The sequence below is a fragment of the Bison bison genome, unplaced genomic scaffold (genome assembly GCF_000754665.1).
Source record: "Bison bison bison isolate TAMUID 2011002044 unplaced genomic scaffold, Bison_UMD1.0 scf7180017864368, whole genome shotgun sequence".
NCBI classification, from domain to species: Eukaryota; Metazoa; Chordata; class Mammalia; order Artiodactyla; family Bovidae; genus Bison; species Bison bison.
In genome coordinates this window covers 348,130-368,042 of record NW_011494940.1, presented here as the reverse complement: position 1 = coordinate 368,042, position 19,913 = coordinate 348,130, and the positions used below count along the sequence as shown (strand labels likewise).

Sequence of the window (19,913 nt, the reverse complement as noted above, 5' to 3'; positions counted from 1 at the left end):
GCGGGTGAGTGGGGAGAAGACGGCCCTGGGGTGGAAATGGAGGGTTGAAGGCCTGGGAGGTGCAAGGGTGCCGGTGGTGGAGGGATGACAGGGACCTGCTGGCAAGTCGTGCCCGCCCCTCCCCTTCGCAGGGAGGAAGCGCGGCTCCCTGAGGACCTGGAAGAGGGCGCTGACAAGGGCTGGGCTCTTCATACAATGAAGAGGGTTTCCCTCAGGGCCATTGCTCGGGGATTCCCCCTCTCGGAGGGGGGCGTGGGGGGGTTGTCTAGGGGCTGCTGGGTCCCCTTTGGGCTCCCCCAACTGCCAAGCCAGGTTACATAAGGAGTCAAGCCCGCTGCGCTAGGTAACCAGCCCCTCCTCTCCGGCCCAGCCCAGTTTAGACGGCTCTCTCCTGCCTCGCCCCTCAAAAGAGCCTGAAAGGTTAGGACTTAACACGGCCTGGACCCCTGATCCCGGGGTTGCACTCGCAAGTTTTGCCTGGGTCAGTGGTGGGGTCGGGGGTGGGACAGGGAGTTTGCAGACCCGTGTGTGTTCCCAGGTTTAAATCTCGGTGGACTGTCCTCAGGGTCTTGGTTTGGGGAACATGAGAGACTGGAGCTTGGAACTATGCTTGGGAGCCCGCTTATCCTTTAAGACCTTGCAGAAAACTGTGTTCACATGTCATCTGCCTTCCCCCAGGGTTTTTAAAAACACCTCCCATTGCTTTCATCTTCCCTGCCAATCTGGCTGCAGTTTGGATGAACGCCTTATCTTCCTTCACAGGTTTCTAGGGGAGAGTTTAGCCAGGTATCAGGTGTGAGCATGGCTCTGATTTTATATAAACCTGACGACCAGGGAAGAGAAGCATGATCTGTTCTCGTGCCTCGGGCTGGTTAAGATTTCTCCTTGTTTAAAACACGGAGAACTGATTTCTCAAAGACTCTTCTGTTCCCCTTCTACTCTGGCTTTGGTTCAGAGCTGTAGGTAGCCCCAGAATCTTCTTGAAGAGCTGGGTGCTGTGAGATTTGAAGGGCAGCTAGAAAGCATGGATTGGTTGAGATGGTAAAGAACCTGCCTGCAATGCAGGAGACCCAGGTTTGATCCCTGGGTTGGGAAGACCCCCTGGAGAAGGGAATGGCTACCCACTCCAGTATTCTTGCCTGGAGAACTCCATGGACAGAGGAGCCTGGCGGGTACAGTCCATGGGGTTGCAAAGAGTCGGACACGATGGAGCAACTAACACTTTCACTTTCACTCAGAAGGCATGGATGTAGAGGCTTCTGACTTTTCTCCTGGGTTGGTTGCAGCCACCTCCAAGGAGATATGTTGATAACTGGTGACAGTGTCCCCCAAGGAAGAACTTGGACAAGAATCTCTTCATTCACTTGCTGCCTAGCTTTTGCAGCCACCAGCATCTGTCGTTGCCTCTCCCACCTGTTTGCAGGATGTGTAGGCATCTTTTCCAACCTGCCAGACCCTTGGCAGAACCCTGAGATGGGCTAGGCTCTCCAGGCCTTGTTTGTTGTGGGGTTGTTGGTGTTGCAATGGGGCTGTCTCTGACACAAGTGTCTCTGTTTCCAGTTCTGCTCTGGAAAGAAGGGGCCAGTGCAGACTCTAGGTTGGCCTGCTCTGTATTCATTCAGGCCCAGCTCAACTTCAGCAGTCAGAGCCAGGGCTGAGGGCAAGCTACATTCTTTTCTGCTTTTCTGCTGCAGGATGCAGTTTGCTTTTTTTCCATGTGAATGAATTATGTTGGAAACTGAAATAGGAAGAGAAAACTAGAGTGGTATAGGTATGTGTGTGTGCATACCTATATAGGCAGGGGGAAAGCAGCGGGCACATTATTTTTCCATTTTCCTTTAATTAAGGCTCTGTGGAGGTGTGTTTGAAAACAGAGGGTCTCCTATGCCTTTGAGGAGGGTGAGAACACTGTTTTGGCTGCGTCCCGGGCCATATGCAGCGTATGGTGGCCAATGAAACTGGGCCTGGCTCGTTCTGTTGCTTGTCTTGGCAGTAGGTTCCGTGGCTTGTATTACCAGCTCTGGAACTTACAGGCTGCCAAGCTCTGTATGCCTGTGTGTGTGCGCGCACACATACGTGTGTGTGTGTGTGTGTGTATGTGCGCGCTCGCTCTTGTGCATGTGTGTGGTTTGGCCTCTCAAAACTCAGCAGAGACAAATGCCTTAGCAACCCAGGGTTGGAATTTTCGGCCTGTGTTTCTTTACACTCGTGGCTGGCTGTGGGAGGCCCGGCCAGAGCCCACCATTCTGGGTTTTTTTCCTCTCTTTTTTTTTAGTCTGTTTTCTTGCTCCTACCCATGGGATTCCATTTGTGGAGCTCAATTTCTAAAGCTTTAACTGGCCGATGGCATAATTTTTTTAAAAAGGGCCAAAGGATCGGTCACAGGCTGTGTGTGTGTGTCTGTGCTGTGCGTCAATATGAACTCCTGGCGCCAGGAACAGGACAGGGTGAGCAGGGAAGAGAGTCTAGGAGGCCCAGAGGCAGTTCCTTCTCAGCTGCTTCTCACTGCTCAGAATAAGGATCCAGGCAGAAACGACTTACTGTGTATTTACTGAGCACCTACATTAGGCAGGAGAGAAAGCCCGTGCTTATAGGCAGGGCTTGTCTAAAGCATTTCCCTGGTCTCTGGGGAAGAACCTTTCTTGGGGAGACATTCTAGTTTCTTTCATGGCTGGGTTGGCTACGCAGGGCTCACACTATGTCAGGGGCTTCTTCTGACACCTACCACCCCTCATTTTTTTTTTATAAAGATCTGAGGAGTGACCCCTTCTAAGCAATGCAGGGGTACAGTGAGTTGAAAGACACAGCCAATGCTGGCCCTCTTCTTCTGGAGGTGGGCATGGAAACCCAGCCATGGGAGCACCCTGTTGCCAGTGATCTATGTAGTTGTTGTCCTGGCTGGTGAGATGGAGAAGCACTTAGGAGAAACCGAGGCAAAGGGCAGGTGCTGGGTCTCATTCTCATTTCCACACTTTTCTACCCAGCCCCGATCTGCCACCTGTTGTTTCTCTTCTGCAGTAACTGCCTGGATGCAGGATGGTCCTGCCCTCTTGAGGTTTCGAGTTGGGAAGGAGAAGAGCAGAGAACCCTCTGGGCCGGGCTGGGGGTGATGGCGTGGATCCTCTTCTTGGCCGTAGGATAGGGAGATTGGTGTTCGATGGGAACTGGGAACAGAGCAGAAGGAGCCTCGAGGGCTCGCCCAGCACTAGTGTTGCTCCAGGAAGGAAGGCACTCAGAGCCACACTGACGTCATGCTCACAGGTGCTGTTCCAGGTGCTTTCCAAGCATTAACTAATTAAATCTTCTTCTCAGCCTTACAGGGAAAGTAAGGTGACTAGTCCCACTGTGCAGCAGAGGAAAGGGAGGCACAGAGAGGTTAGGGAACTTGCCCAAGGTCACACAGCTAGTAGGAGCAGAGCTAGGGTTCATACTCAGATGATCTGGCTTTGGAGTTTCCACTTTTAACCTGCCTCACTCTCCTGCCTGCAGAGCTAAGCCAGCTGTCGGAGATGGTCTTCTGCTGCTTGCTCTTGTGCTCCATCTCGGAGCTTTCTCCACCTTTTCCTCCTTGCCTCCTGAATCTCCTTGTCTTTTGGAAGCTGATTGGCCTGCATCATTTCAGATTCCAGGAGAGAGGTCATCCCAGATAACTCCTTAGCTCCAGGGACAGATTTGGTGTTTGATTCTCCAAGATTCATGATTGTTAGTGCTGTGCTCTGTGATATCTGGCCTGGCAACTTTCTGGCCTCTCTGCCCTCTACTTGCTGCCATGGACTTCTGCCCTCCACAGCTTCTTCCTGGGAATCTTCTGAGGCTCCAGCTCCCAAGACTTCCAAGTCGCTCTTGTTGATTTCAATTACCAGCTGCTTGCTCTTAACTTCCAACCCCACTAGTGCTCCTGGGGTCTGACCCTATGAACTCCATTGCTCCTTGACCTGCTCTCACTCACCTCCACTTTCTGCACCAAGCCTTGGGCCAGTGGTACTCATTTGCACCCCTGTTTCTGGCTCCCGATGCCTGCCCAGGCCAGCTATTTGCTTAGAAGGGAGCTAACCCCCAGGGATTTTAGAGCCGTCCTTAAACTTTTGTTATTATGGGCAGAAAGTTCATGAGGCAGATCCTAACCTTTTCTTAACCTGTCTTTTTGGGGGAAAAAAAAATCTGTCTTTGCCATTTTAGATCAAGATGCCCATTATTGGGCACTTTCTAATAAGACTAGCCTTTCAGAAGTTGGGACTGTTGTTTATAGATACTCCCATTAAAAAAACATAATAATATCTTACAGGTTTACATATAGTAAACGAGGGAAGAAAATAAGAGGGAAAAACTTATCTCTACACTTCCTTCTTTTGGCTGGAATGACTCTTCATCTTAATGTCTCCCATTAGGGCCCATTTTTGGAACTTGACGTGTTTTGTGGTTTTTCTTCTACTTGTATAAGGCAGTGCCCCCAGACCATGTGCCTACAAGTCCCTGAGGAAGTCAGGATAGAGACATATCAGATCTTTTCTTTAGGTTCTTTTCCCCTTGGATCTACCTGGTCCCTGTTTCTTTCAAGCTGGCTTTTAAGGAGCTGCATCAGACCATCCCAAATCTTAGGCTCAACAACAGCGTAGGATCCACTGTGACCTCCAGAATGTTTTCTGTCTCATTTATGCCTTTCTTGTCTGTCTCATCTTGGATCTACGCAGTACCCAGTTTTTCTCCATTGGCTAGTTTCCAGGTCGTTCCTGGTCAGTGTCCCAAATTGCCAAAGTCTTTTTGATTCTAGGCCTGCCTTTTGAGGCACAAGAGCTATTTGCCAATATGGGTCTTCTGCCAGCATATAGAGTTTGCTCTTTTTTTATGCAACCCAGTTACTAATGAGACATGGAGGATGTCCTCCATGTCATGGAAGGCATGGAGGATCTTTATGTTCCATATGGACCCCTGGGCCCAAAGGGAAACACTCAGTTCTTCCCTTAAATCTTCTGCTGTTTAGTTCTCCTTTTCCCACTAAATTGTTTATGGAACAACCAGTCTGGGAGATGATTTCACCTCTTGTCATCTTCCGTCTGTCTTCCTTGAAGTGGGTCAATTCTTCCTGACTGTTGTGGGTTCCCTGCCACCCCTCTCCCCCTCCCACACACACCTTCTAGTCGATCCCTAAATCACTGCAAGTTTTCAAATCGCCCAAGTTGCCTTTCAGCCAGGGCTTGTCAGCTAGCTCTTTCCAGTTAATGGGGATCCAATTATGAGAGGCAGCTGCTCCAGCTCCTCCATCTCTGCGCTCCCCCCATCCCACCCCTGGAGCCATGTAGGATGACTTCTTGCTGGTGGATGTCAGCTGTTGTGGTTGTCTTCTTGGAATGGCATGTGTTAAGGACTTTGTGGTTTGTATCTGAGCATTTAGGGGCACCCTTGAGGGGAAGGGCAGGAGAGGGAGATTTTTTTTTTTTCCACTTTTGCAAAGGAAAGCCTGGTGCCTAATCCCCCCAAGTGAGGCTTGTCCTTGGGGTGTGTTTACAGGGGAGCAGGAATGGGAAGAATTCATGGGGCTGCTGCTCCCAGGGGGTGCTCCCTCTGGCAAGGGTGGGGTTCTCACGGTAGCAGAGAATTCATTATACTTTGGGATCATTTGTTAGTTTCTCATTTATACCATCTGTATGAAAATAAACAGAAGCTGCAAGCTGAGCCTATCGTTCCCGGAACACAGAGGCGTCTGGCTTCCATCTCCTGAGATGGCTTAGGCGAGGAAACATCCAGAAGCCTCTGGCGGATTTTTCTTGGGGGCTACTGTGGGAGCGCATGGTCTGGAGGTGGATGACAAGCGTCTAAACCTCCAGAGACAGATCCTCACCCGACTCACTGAATTTGGCTCCCCCATGAACGTATCCCTCGTTCATTCGTTCAGTCAAGTTTTTGTGGATTATCCTTTCTGTGCCATAAATGATGCAGGCATGGGGTCCCATGGGGCAACAACAGGCATGCCTGTGGCTCACCTTCCACTGGCTAAGTGGCCACATGGCACATTTTGCCACGTGCATGGGTCCTTACGCTCCAGGGAGGTTCTGGGGCTTTGGGCCACGGAGAGGACCTTGCACTCTATTTTGCTTTGCTCCACACCTGAGGCGTGGTGCCTCCCTCCCCTGTTAGGGGTTGGTGTTCAGCTGAAGCACCAGGTGTAGAACATTGTCAAGTTTCCCAGCTCCTGTCCACTGTGACCTGCTCAGGTAAACATCCTTCCTGGGATTGCTGACTCTCTATAGCATCAGTTCAGGTCTAGAAGGGGTGCTGGGGGTGGGGGTGGGCTGCTGTAGGGTTTTTTTTTCCTTTCTGAGAAGAAGATATGAGTTTCCTTTGTCAGTTTGGCTCAGGTAGCCTGAAATTGGGCTTTCCAGGCGTTGCTAGTGATAAAGAATCGGCCTGCCAGTGCAGGAGACGTCAGAGCCGTGGGTTCAATCCCTGGGTCGGGAAGATCCTAGGTATGGTTTACCCAGACAGGAGTGAGTCCTTATACTGGCCCTTTCTTATTCCCTGCAGGAGTCCCCAGAAGACATGTGACTCACCCACTGTGCCCTGGAGCAGCCTCTGGCCTGGCAGCCTGTTGCCCCCTCTGCACTGCAGGCCTGGCTCCAGAGGGTGGAAAGTGAAAGTGTTAGTTGCTCAGTCATGTCTGACTCTTTGTGACCCTATGGACTGTAGCTTGCCAGGGTCCTCTGTCCACGGGGTTCTCCAGACAAGATTTCTGAAGTGGGCTGCCATTCCCTTCTCCAGGGGATCTTCCTGACCCAGGGATGGAACCTGGGTCTCGCACATTGCAGCTAGATTCTTTATCATCTGAGCTACCAGGGAAGCCCCAGTGGGTGGAGGAAGTGACTTTATCACCAAACCTGGATTCCAGTCCAGCTCAGGCCTAGGGAGGGTCATAGCACATTGATCAACCACATATAAGAGGTCCCAGGGACTGTTTCTTCTATGTCTGGACTTCTGCCTAGCCTGTCATGTAGTTCTTCAGGGAACTTCTTGAACCTGGATCTCCATGGAAAGCAGAGTAGAGGGTCCTCTATGCAAGAGAATGATCCTCCACTGTGGACTGATGTCTGAAAATCCACCATTAGAAGGTCATTCCTTCTGCACTAACATTTCTTGGACCACCGGAGGGGAAATAAAAAGTGTGGGGTGAAAAAGCTTTGGTTCTAAAACCCAGGGCCCAGGAGTCCAGCTCTGTCCCTCTATAGCCGTGTGACGGTGGGCAAGTCATTGAACCTCTGAGCTTGTTTTCTCCTGTACAAAATGAGGATGTGGTTTAGATGAGCACAGGGCCTCCTCCAGCTCTAAGACTATAACTTGATGTGAATGAGCCTGAGATCCTTTTCTGAGAATGGCCCGGGGGACACTGGGTGCTGAGGAAGGGGAGAAAGGATGTGGGGTGGGGAACAGGGGCTGCTGAGAGGCCAAGTGTGGGAGGCAGAGCAGGTAGAGCACAGAGGAAAGAGCCTGGGGCCCGAGTGTAAACTGGGGTGCGAGGTGGGGCGCTGTGTGCAGAAGGCTTCATGGCAGATGCGGCTGGTGCTGAGGATGAAATGGCAGGTCCGCTGTCTGCTCACAAGTGCCTTTCTTTCAAGAAAGTTGATGTCCAGAGGAAGTGTTGGTGGCCTCAGGGTGCAAATCACCAACATGTTTTTCCCCCCAAAGCACAGAACCAATTGAGAAAGAAACACAGGGTTAGATAGGGAACCAAATTTCACCTTTAGAAGTGAAATGGAAATGGAGAAGGTGACTTAGGCTCATGACCCAAATGGCCTCGCTAATATGCTGCTCTCCTTGAAATCTAGACATGAGAGCCTGAGACCCAGACAGCGTGGCCACAGGAGTAACTGCCCAGCAGAGGCGTGAGGTCTGATGGACATCCCGTCTTCCCTGTCTCGCTAAATACACCCCTCTCTGTGGTAGAGAGATGGGCCAGAGTTTCTCCCCCAGGATTTCCAAGACAGATGAAGTGTTGATTTGATAGCCTTGTGCAGAGATGCATGAAGAGGTGGGGGGGTGGGGAGCAGAGAAATGATTTTCTTTATAGGACTAGAATCCAGAAGCATTTTTGTACTAAAATGCCACTTATCAGGCTGCCTAGAAGCCAGGAATGTGTACAACTGATCTCCATACTATTCTCAGTGCCTCTCAGCTCATAGTAGGTAGTTGACAATTGGATGGATGGGTGGATGGTTGAACGGATGGATAGGAGCCCCGTAAGTGACCGGAAAGTCTGGCGTTACTGGCAGACAAGGTTTCTTCGCTGCCATCTGTGCAGCGAAGTGATCGTTTCTTATCCATGAGCTTCCCCCAGTGAAAGGAAGGAAGAAATAAGAATTCCCTGGGTGCTGACCTGTCTAATTTATGTCTTTCTTTCATGCCTGAATCTGTCTTCCTTTGCACACCTTCTGAGTCTGGAGGAGCTAGAATATGTGCTTGCTTTGAGAGTGAAGAGCCCATGGAGGACTTTTCTTGTCCTGGGCTCCACGGGGAAAGCGCATGCTAATTAATTCCATCTCCTTTGCCTCAGTCGCTTCCTCATAGATGCCAGGTGCAAGAACTCACACACACACACACTGTTAACTTCAATTTGCTTCATCTTGTATTCAGAGTGTCTTAACAAGTAGGCAGAATGGGATGTGTGATTGGAGGGGAGGCACCATGCCAGCCTCAAAATAGCTCCCTCTTAAACATGTGCAAAGGTCCTCGATGTGCCTCCATTCTGATCCATTCCCTTTGGAGGCAGCGAGCTGCAGTCTAAATCCAGCTCTACCAGTTTTAAAGTGTTCAGTCTGGAGTGAGTTCTCTTTCTAAGCTTTCCTTCTTCCTCCATGTCCTGGGCTCTGATCTAGTCTTTTGGGGCTGGTGGAAGGATGACCGCAGTGCTTAGCTCAGAGCAAATACTGAATCCACGTGGCCTGTGATTGGGTTAAGCATTGCCTAGGTGCCAGTGATAACCTTGGTGTGAATTGACTGATCAAGTTTCTCTCGATAACAGAATGGATGTAAGGGCAGGAAGAGCAACTTGGGGTGGAGAAGGGGTTTAGGGGGACACTGATGAAAGAAAGGGTGGGGTCCCAGCAAGACTTGGGACTTAAGCCCCCCATGGAAGCTCTCACCCGGCTGACCGTGCCTGTCCTGCTCTTCTGTCCACTCCAGGCTGGACTGCCACTCCTCCTGCTATGATGCCTGGGCAGATCCCAGACCCTTCCATGACTGCAGGCTCTCTGCCAGGGCTTGGCCCCCTGACCGGACTCCCCAGCTCGGCTCTGACTGCAGAGGAGCTGAAATACGCCGACATCCGCAACATCGGGGCCATGATCGCCCCTTTGCACTTCCTGGAGGTGAAACTGGGCAAGAGGCCCCAGCCTGTGAAGAGTGAGGTGAGTGAGCCTTGTTCCCCCAGGCAGGATCTTGGGGAGGGTAAGATGCCTGGGTTAGCATCCCAAAGTGAAAGTGAAATTTGCTCAGTTATGTCTGACTCTTTGTGATCCCCATGGACCACAGTTCATGGAATTCTCCAAGCCAGGATACTGGAGTGGGTAGCCTTTCCCTTCTCCAGGGGATCTTCCCAACTCAAGAACTGAACCTGGGTCTCCTGCATTGCAGGTGGACTCTCTACCAACTGAACTAGCATCCCAGGTCTACCCTAAACTTGCCAGGTGACCTAAGCTTTGCTGTTTAATGTGGGGTCTGAGGACCAGTAGCATCCGTGTCACCCTGGGGTTGTTAGAAATGCAGAATCTCAGGCCCTACCCCAGATCTTCTGAATCAGGACCTGTATTTTTAACAAACTGTCCCACAGCCCCCCAACACACACCAGGATATTCATGGCCACATTAACGTTTTAGAAGCACTGGGCTAGATCAGGATGCTAAACCTGTCTCTGGTTCTTCAAGGGGCACAGGAAGAGTGATTAATCATGAAAGTATTGAATAATAACATCTGACCATCACTCCGGAGTGTTGAGGGGGGCGGTGGTCAGCGGAGGCAATGGAAATGTACACATGCTTTGAAAAGTATATAAGGCAAAGCCAATATTGGGTTAGTTTAAAAAAATTGTTATCATTGGTCACATCATTGTCTTTATTGCTCTTGGCTCCAGGTTGGAGCTGAAAGCAGGAACTTGGAGGAGGGTGTGGGCTCCCTTCCCAAAGCACTGCCAGAGCCGGGCCTGGCCTCAGTTGCCCAGCGTCGCCCGCTTTAGCTGGTATTTGCAGAGGACCCACCGTGCAGCCTGCCTTCCTCAGGTCCCTTGCAGCTGCAGCGCTCATGAGCCTTCCTTGTGGAACAGCAGCATTTCCCTGGGGACTAGTGAGAAGCAGAAGTCCCCCAGGGTGGGTGATCATCAATGCTGGGCACGCCCTGGGTCACTGCCCCAGGGCTGGCAATTTGTCCAAAGGCCTGCCCTTGTGAGGTCCCCGTCAGGGCCATGTTTTCAGAGGCCAGACTGAGTAGCTGCCCACCTGGAAGGGAGAAGGAGCTGGTGCTGGGAGCCATGCTAAACATGCTTAAGTCACTTCTGTCGTGTCCAACTCTTTGGTGATGCCGTGGACTGTAGCCCACCAGGCTCCTCTGTCCATGGGACTCTACAGGCAAGAATATTGGAATGGGTTGCCATTTCCTTCTCCAGGAGATCTTCCTGACCCAGGGATCGAATCTACGAATCTACATCTCTTGTGTCTCCTGCGTTGATAGGTGGGTTCTTTACCACTAATGCCACCTGGGAAGCTGGAGAGGTGTCAGACAGCAGGGTCGGGTGGGGGAGCTGAGTCTCAGATGCTGGGCCACTCTCGGGGAGGGAGCATTCAGAAACGTGCTCCGGGATGGGGGCTCATCCTGTAGGATGGAGCTCACAGGGCTGGACCTCCCAGAGAGGGGGACTCTAGGTGGAGAAAGGTGTCCAGGTACTGGCAGGGGTTGGGGGGGGCAGTTGGGTATTTCATGGTGCTTCTGCTGTGCCCTCTACCCTTTGTCTCCCCCAAAAGCACCATAAAACTGCACAGAAGATCTGCTGGGAGCTCAGCTGGCAGGGGTGGCATGCTGGCCATTGGCGGGGCTGGCCATGGCTCTCAGGTGTGTTTGGTTTGGCCTGCACCATGTTTTAAAAGAAGCTGGAGCCAACCTTTCACTTGAAAACTTGGATTTTAACCTTTGATTACAAAATGGGGCGATCTGGCCACAGCCGGCCCTGTGCTGGCGTGGCCATAGCTCCCTGAAGGGACCCTCGTCACTTTCCTCTCTCTCGTCTACCATGGGCCCCTGAGCCTCCCTGTTAACTCTCGATGATTTCGCTTCCCCTTGTTGGCTTGACTTTCACTGCTGCCTGCAGCTCTCATCTACCCTGGGCTACGTGGCCCCTGCTGTAGACTTTTGTACTGGAGACACCTGGGTTAGGTGCCCTGTAGTGGCTCCCTAGAGACTGTTGATGACAAGATAAGAGTGGATGGTAATGATATTCTTCTAAATTGACTTTGTCCGTGTGCTGTGGAATACACTTCCCAGCTTACTCGGTGCTCTCTGCATTCTTCGTGCAAAGACTTGTCTTGGGTTTTTTTTTTTTGCTATTTCACTTCCCCAGGCCCAGAACTTGAAAGTATCCATTTCTGGGTCATTCCACAGTATTTAAAACCATTTAAAACCAGTAGCTGAGCAGGGGGCACTGAGGCTGTTGGGGTTGATGAAGAGCCTGGTGCCTTGGTCTCTGGGATCTGCCCTGGGGAAGGGGGGCAGGGGCTGAGTTACCACCTCTTCCCTCCACAAAAGGCGCCAGAGGAGCTTTCTTTTTTGGAAAATGCCTTTATTTGGATTGCATATTTTTACATTTCACAGCCTCCCCCAATTGGTGGCATATGCCCTGTACCTGACGGTGACGTGCTGTCCTCACAGGCACCCACAATGCGCACCATCCAGGCTGTGAAAATAACAAGCCTTTTTTTAGGGTGTATTTGCATGTCCTCTCCCCCGCTGTCAGACTGCAGTGTTGCGGGGGCGATGAGGCCAGATGGAGGAGCACAGAGGCGCTGGTGTGGAATAAGGTCAGCCCTGCACTGGGAGCCGACCTGCAATGCGCTAAGTCAGACCCAAGGTGGGTGGGGGGGTGCCTTCTGAGAGCAACTGAAAAATAAAGGGGGTTGAGAGAGAACCTTGCCACTGGGAACCTTACATCCTGAAGAGTCATTTGCATATGGCACACTGCCTTTGGGGAATTTTCACAGTAGCACCTTGGACTTGTAAAAGTTTCTTGAATAACCGTAAGATATGAATTTACATCTATGGAGTGTTTAATACGTAGCAGGCCTTTTGCTAAGGGCTTAACACGTATGATCTCTTTTGTTCCTTACCTGGTCCTGGTGATCCGATTCTCCTCCAGTTTAAAGAAGAAGAATATGGGACTTCCCTGGCAGTCCAGTGGTTAGGACTCCATGCTTCTGCTGCAGAGGGCCAGGCTTCAATCCCTAGTTGGGGAACTAAGATCCCTCAGCCCAAGAGGTGTGGACAAAAGAATTTTTTTTTTTAATTTAAAAATAAAAAAATAAAAGAAGAGGTAGTTGAGATCCAGGGAGGAGGAAGTCAAGTCACGCAGGGTTGCACAGCTGGAGGATGGCAGAGCTGGGAGCTGCATGGGGAAGATACTGCTGCTGTAACTTGCGGGGTGCATCTGGCACAATGCTGGGCATGCTCCGCGAAGTGTCTCACCGAACCCTCTTGAGAACCCTCTAAGTCATTATTATTACTGTTGTTATTGTTATGCCCACAGTATGGGTGCCATCAACAAGTCTTGGGGACATCCAAGGTCACACAGCTGGGAAACAGGCCTAAGCAGTCTGGCTTTTCAGCCAAAGCTTTAACCTCATGCTCTGCTGCCCTTTGTGCTCAGTGCCTGCCTTCCAGGATTCTAATCAGTGCTCTAGCAGGCTGGGGAGGCAGATGAACCTGGTCCCAGAATGTTCCATTATTTTGATGACGTGGCCCGATTAGCGCTGAGCCCGGCAGTTCTGCAGCCGTCTCATCTCTCAGGCCCCCATAGAGTGGACAGGCCAAGCCGCTGTGCAGGCAGCTCCATCCCAGCCGGCTCTTGGGCTGTCCGCCTTGTGGAGGCCAACAGCCTCTTGGGCCATGTCCAAATACACAAAGCAGTTGCGTAAGAGAAAATCGGAGGAATTAAGTTAAAGGACAGGTTTTGTAATGATAAAGTGCTTCGTGCTGATGTTGTTATTATTATATGGTTGACACATCATGTGAAACTATTTTCATGCCAGCTGCTTTCCTGCAGTCCGTTTGTCTAGCAGATACTTGCTAAGCACCCAATGTGTGCCAACCACTGGGCCAGACACTGGATACTGAACCGTAAGCCAAGTAGACAAAACCCACCTTCTCTTGGACTATGTATTTGGAGTGGGGACATCTGAGAATAAGCAAATTCACATACAATATAAAAGGCCAGGTAGTGGTCAGTGTCATGAAGACAAATTCAGTAGACCAAGTGGATGGCCAGTGGCCAGATTACGTGTTGGCTAGGGCATGTGGGCATGTTATATTGTGACTTATGGCATTTTTAGAGCTGATGCTTCTGTCTTGCCTCTTTGTTCTTCTTTCCTTTCCAATACTCCTTTTCAAGGCAGCTTTGCTCCCTGGCTTTCTCCAGAGCTTTCCTTCCTTTGTCCATTTTTTTGTTCTGTAGCCTCTTAAAGCTGGACTCCTCCACCAAGCACTCTCTACTGTCCTGGAGGTCTTGGCCTTTCCCAGCTGGGTCATCTCTGACTGGGCTACTCTGATTGTGGTGGCCACACCCTGCCTCTGGGCCTGGAATGCATTTCCAGTAGTGGGGGAGGGAGACTAGAAGCCCTGTCCTTGCAACCGCCCCCCACCCCAACCCCCGCCAAGCACTGCTCTAACAGCCTGCTGGATAGAACCCCTCACCCTCTGTGCCACTCTGGGGTGCTCTAGTAGGGACTCAAGTTCGTGGGAGGTTAGCCTGGATGACCTTTTAAGAAAGAGATTGCAAACTGTCATTCCATGGGCAGGAGTCAGCCTACAGATGAATCTTGTTTGGCCTTCACCGTGTGGGTTTTTTCTTCCTTTCTTTTTTTTTAAATTGAAAGAGTTGCTATATTTAAAAGCCAGGAAATGTGGACTTTTTGGCTTCTTTAAAAAACCCAGAATATGTGGCCCCTCTAGGCCCACAGCCTTATATGCACTGGGAAGCTGGAACTGAGTAGCAGACACTCACTGTGTTGGCATGTGGGCCTCAGTTCTCTGCAGTCCCCACTGCCCCCTATTGCCTTCTACCCAGCCCATTTCACACCCTGTCACCAGCCTGCTTTTGAGCCTGTGTCCTGTGTTTAGGTTCCAAGGACGGGGACTACATCTTTCATTCCTTCCTTTTTATGTCCACCAGACGGTGGACAGTGCTTGGCCTATGAAAGTGTTAGTCGCTCAGTCCTGTCCAACTAGTTGTGACCCCATGGACTATAGCCTGCCAGGCTCCTCTGTCCATGGAATTCTCCAGGCAAGAATGCTGGAGTGGGTAGCATTCCCTTCTCCAGGGGATCTTCCCAACCTAGGGATTGAACTTGGGTCTCCTGCGTCACTGTAGGCAGATTCTTTACCGTCTGAGCCACAAGGGAAGCCCGTCTGGTCTATAGATTGTATGTTAAGATATGCTTGGTGGTTTGAACATTAATTAGCTGTATCGACTCGGCAAGTCACTTAAACTTTCCATCCCTTAGTTTCTATATCTCCCAGTTCTCATCTCCAGGCATTTGTGCATTTTTTTTTTTTTTCTGTTTGTGAGCATAAGGGACTTCAGGCTACAGGCAAGAGGACACAATGAAAATCAAACCAGCCATTCCCAAACTTGGTTGATCATCAAAACCACTTGGAAACCTTCTTATGAATCCAGATTCCCAGACGCAACCTTAGGCCCAGGTACTCAGAATCTCTGAGGGTCCAGGGAATCTGTGTATTTAGAGGGCCCAGGGAGTACTTGGCTACATTTGGGAACCTGACTTTCTGTTTGTACTTCTTGTACTCTTCTGATTCCCTAGGAATCAATGTCTTCATTCCATCATGGTTTGCCTTTCCAGCAAAATCCATGTGGTAACTAGATCCTTATCCTCACCATCCTGAAAGCAGGAGAGGAGACTTACCTATTTGTGGATTTCACATTGGTCACTTCCCAACTTCTCTAGGGGACCCTCAAGAACATTTAGAAGGTTTTCCCCTTTGGAAGAAGTGGGACTTTGAATCAATGAACTATTGTGTGATCTTGGAAGGTGTGCTCACTCTTAAGAGTTTGCTCACCAAAAAGACCAAAATGTTCATCCATGTTTAGCCTGAGCAAAAAATTGCCCCAAACCAGCTGATGTGCTGGGTAAATGTTGGCCTAAGCATGCATGTGTTTTTAGTGATTTAAAACATAAAGGCAGCCCACTGACATTTTTTCGCAAGCCTTGCATAATTGGTTTTTAATTTGTGGCTCTTTGGAATAGCGTTGGCCTTATTCCCTCTGACTCAGATGCTTTTTCTGTCTCGTACTTGCTTGGCAGAGAGATCCAATCTGTCCCTTCTTGGAATAGAATCTCTCAACTCATCTTTGAAATCCTAAGTTTCCACTTTAGTTCCGTCACTCTTTGTTAGCACATTTTCCAAAGCTGTTAGCTTCCCCCACCCCACTTTAATCATTGAATTTGAGGGCGAATGAGTGATAGCTAAAGATAGCCGTGCATGTGTTTAACTTTGGCCCCTGTGGTATTTACTCTTATTTCATACCATAACCTGAGCATTCACAAGGTTCCAAACTTTTTTTTTCAAACTTTAAACTTTTAATTTACTATTGGGGTATAGCCAATTAATAATGTGGTAGTTTCAGGTGAGCGGTGAAGGGACTCAGCCATATATACATATATCTATATATCCATTCTCCTGCGGATCCCCTTCCCCTCCAGCCTGGCACATAACTTTGAGCAGAGTTCCCTGTGCTTATTGGTTATCCATTTTGAATATAGTTTCCCAAACTCCCTAACTGTCCCTTTCCCCCAGCAACCATAAGGTCATTTTCTAAGTCTCTGAGTCTCTTTCTGTTTTGTACGTACATTTGTATCATTTCTTTTTAGATTCCGTATGCAAGGGATGTCATATGCTGCTTCTCCTCTGTCTGACTCACTTCTCTCAGTATGACTCTAACAGTCCATCCCCGTTGCTGCAGATGGTGTTATTCCATTCTTTTCGATGGCTGGATAGTATTCCATTGTATATATGTACCACATCTTGGTTCATTCATCTGTCGATGGACATTTAGGTTATCTTGGCTATTGTAAACAGTGCTGCAGTGAACATTGGGGTGCATGTATCCTTTCGGATCGTGTTTTTCTCTGAATATATGCCGGGAGTGGGATTGCAGGGTCATGTGGTAGCTCTACTTTTAGTTTTTAAAGGCACCTCCATACTGTTCTCCATAGTGAAAGTGAAAGTCACTCAGTTGTGTCCGACTCTTTGCGACCCCATGGACTATATATACAGTCTATGGAATTCTCCAGGCCAGAATACTGGAGTGGGTAGCCTTTCCCTTCTCCAGAGCTTCTTCCCAACCCAGGGATCAAACCCAGGTCTCTTGCATTGCAGGCAGATTCTTCACCAGCTGAACCACAAAACGAACTCAAATGGCTTACAGACAAATATATGTATGTGAAAATCTCTTAGTCGCATCTGACTCTTAGTGACCCCATGGACTGTAGCCTCCCAGGCTCCTCCGTTCATGGGATTTTCCAGGCAAAAATACTGGAGTGGGTTGCCATTTCCTTCTCCAGCTCTCCATAGTGGCTGTACCAATTTCATTCTGACTAGCAGTGTTGTAGTGTTCCCTTCTCTTCATACCCTTTCCAGCATTTGTGGTTTGTGCATTTTTTGATGATAGCCATTCTGATTGGTGTGAGGTGATATCTCATTGCAGTTTTGATTCCTAACTTCTTTTTTAACATCAAAAGAATGTTATCATAGCACCAGGCCCCTTGGAGAGGTGGTGGTGGGGACATGGCTGGATCTGTATGTTCTTAGCAGAAATCAGACACTTCTGAAAAGTTCAAGGAGTCCCATGCTGCCTTCTTAGATCTCTGCCTTGAGATGGGGATAATAATAGCTCCTACCTTCTAGTGTTGCTGTATAATTAAGTGAACTAATGCAGGTAAAGAAGGGCTTCACATAATGCCTGGCACTTAAGAAGATACACAACAAATGTAAGACATGACTGCAATGACTTTTCAAATGAGTCAATCAGATGGTTTTATCATTGATTCAAAAATTGATTCTTGGGCTTTCATTTGCTTGTGGTATTTTACCCTTGGAGGTGGTGAGTGGCCTGAGTGAGTGGAGGTGTCCAGGTGTCAGGGGAGTAGGGCAGCAACCTGGCTGCCTAAGCAAACAGGCTGCTTCTTGGGCCTAGAAAGAGCTTTGGGCTTGGGTTCAAGCTTCTGGCTTCAGAATTGGCTCCATTGCCTACTCCCTGGACAACTTTGGACAAGTCAGCTGATCTTTTTGAGTGTAGTTTCCTTGTCTGCAAAAGGAGGAAACTAAAACTCTTGAAATTTCGTGGTGAACTTAAAGTGAGGTACTGTGTGTAAAGATAGCCTGACTATAGTCATCACACCCTTACATCACCTTTACTAGGGACTGAGTCCACTTGCAGTGAATCACACTAGAGTTTCTGACAGCAGGGGTCTTTCCAATGTGTTGTATCTATGACCACGGTTTCAGAGAGGCAAGCTGACCTTCCTGTTTCTGGTTGTTTATGTTTAAACGCAGCCAGAGTTTTAGTTACCATCACAAACTGTGAATGAAAAGGCCCTTCAACCCTCAGGTTTCCACTAAGTTGCCCTGAGTGACCTCTTATCTCATTTCCTGTGGTGTTAAGGGCATTGCTGGTTTCCCAAGAATCCTCGGTATTTTTAGCAGCTCTGTCAATGCTGGTCATCTTACATTGGTGTCCCCAGACCCCCTGGCAATATGGACTCAGAGTTGGGAAACTGAGTCCCCTCACGGGTCCTCCTCTGGCTGAACAATTCTGCAAGTGTATAAGTGAAAGTGTTAGTTGCTCAGTCGTTTCTGACTCTTTGTGACCCCCTGGACTGTAGCCAGCCAGGCTCCTCTGTCCATGGAATTCTCCAGACAAGATTTCTGAAGTGGGCTGCCATTCCCTTCTCCAGGGGATCTTCCTGACCCAGGGATGGAATCTGGTTCTCCTGCATTGTGGGCAGATTCTTTACCACCTGAGCTGCCAGGGAAGCCAACTCTGAAGCCAGCCAGATCTCTTTCCCCTCTGCTGCTGCTGCTAAGTCGCTTCAGTCGTGTCCGACTCTGTGCGATCCCATACACGGCAGCCCACCAGGCTCCCCTGTCCCTGGGATTCTCCAGGCAAGAACACTGGAGTGGGTTGCCATTTCCTTCTCCAATGCATGAAAGTGAAAAGTGAAAGTGAAGTCGCTCAGTTGTGTCCGACTCTTAGCGACCCCATGGACTGCAGCCCACCAGGCTCCTCCATCCATGGGATTTTCCAGGCAAGAGTACTGGAGTGGGGTGCCATTGTCTTCTCCAGTCTACTGTGCCCCAAAGATACAAGACAACTTTAGGAGAGCTTGAGCTCAGAGACCTAGAAGGACATTGGAGCAGATTTGGGCTGGCTGCAGAGATACTTGGAATGAGGTTGGTGGGCTAGAACCTGTGTACATGCTGGCCTCTGTGGGGCTCACTGGCTGTGCTCTGCTGTTTGACTGCAGTGTCCTCCTTTACTAAGTACTGTGCACGTGCATGTCCTGGGTGACAACTTCTTCTGTGGCTTGCCTCCATGCCGCTGCTCCCTGTCTCTCCCCCGAACCAACCCCAATACAGAACCTTGGCTCTTTGGAAGCCATGTAACCAAACAGGACAGTTGATTGGAACAGTCTGGCTCTAGAGAGGTTACTAGACATTTGAGCTTCAGCTTCCTCCCTGTCTCACAACAGATACAAAAATTAACTCAAATTGGATCAAAGACCTATTGTAAGAGCTAAAACCACAAAACTCTTGGAAGAAAAAGCCACAAATCTATGTGACCTTGGATTAGATATGACACCAAAAGCACAAGCAATGAAAAATAACTTGGACATCATCAAAATTAAAAACTGTGGTGCTTCAGAGGACAAAAAGTGAAAAGACAGTCCACAGAATGAGAACTTATGCGAATTATAGACCTGATAAAGGATTTGTATCCAGAATATATAAAGAATGATTAAAATTCTTATTAAAAGACACATCATATCATATCAGTTGCTCAGTCGTGTCCGACTCTTTGCGACCCCATGAATCGCAGCACGCCAGGCCTCCCTGTCCATCACCAACTCCCAGAGTTCACTCAGACTCATGTCCATCGAGTCAGTGATGCCATCCAGCCATCTCATCCTCTGTCGTCCCCTTCTCCTCCTGCCCCAATCCCTCCCAGCATCAGAGTCTTTTCCAATGAGTCAACTCTTCGCATGAGGTGGCCAAAGTACTGGAGTTTCAGCTTTAGCATCATTCCTTCCAAAGAAATCCCAGGGCTGATCTCCTTCAGAATGGACTGGTTGGATCTCCTTGCAGTCCAAGGGACTCTCAAGAGTCTTCTCCAACACCACAGTTCAAAAGCATCAATTCTTCGGCACTCAGCCTTCTTCACAGTCCAACTCTCACATCCATACATGACCACAGGAAAAACCATAGCCTTGACTAGACGGACCTTTGTTGGCAAAGTAATGTCTCTGCTTTTGAATATGCTATCTAGGTTGGTCATAACTTTCCTTCCAAGGAGTAAGCGTCTTTTAATTTCATGGCTGCAGTTACCATCTGCAGTGATTTTGGAGCCCAAAAAAATAAAGTCTGACACTGTTTCC

At 49.3% G+C, this 19,913-nt stretch overlaps 1 protein-coding gene across 1 annotated transcript in view; it reads left to right on the top strand.

The window, feature by feature from the left end:
* JDP2 (Jun dimerization protein 2) overlaps window positions 1–19,913 on the top strand; it is a 45,585-nt gene that overhangs the window by 1,843 nt on the left and 23,829 nt on the right. The window contains exon 2 of the mRNA XM_010855720.1: window positions 9,172–9,395. Within this exon, the coding sequence (XP_010854022.1) occupies window positions 9,195–9,395 (201 nt within the window). The 5' untranslated portion in view covers window positions 9,172–9,194. The remainder of the gene's footprint in view (window positions 1–9,171; window positions 9,396–19,913) is intronic.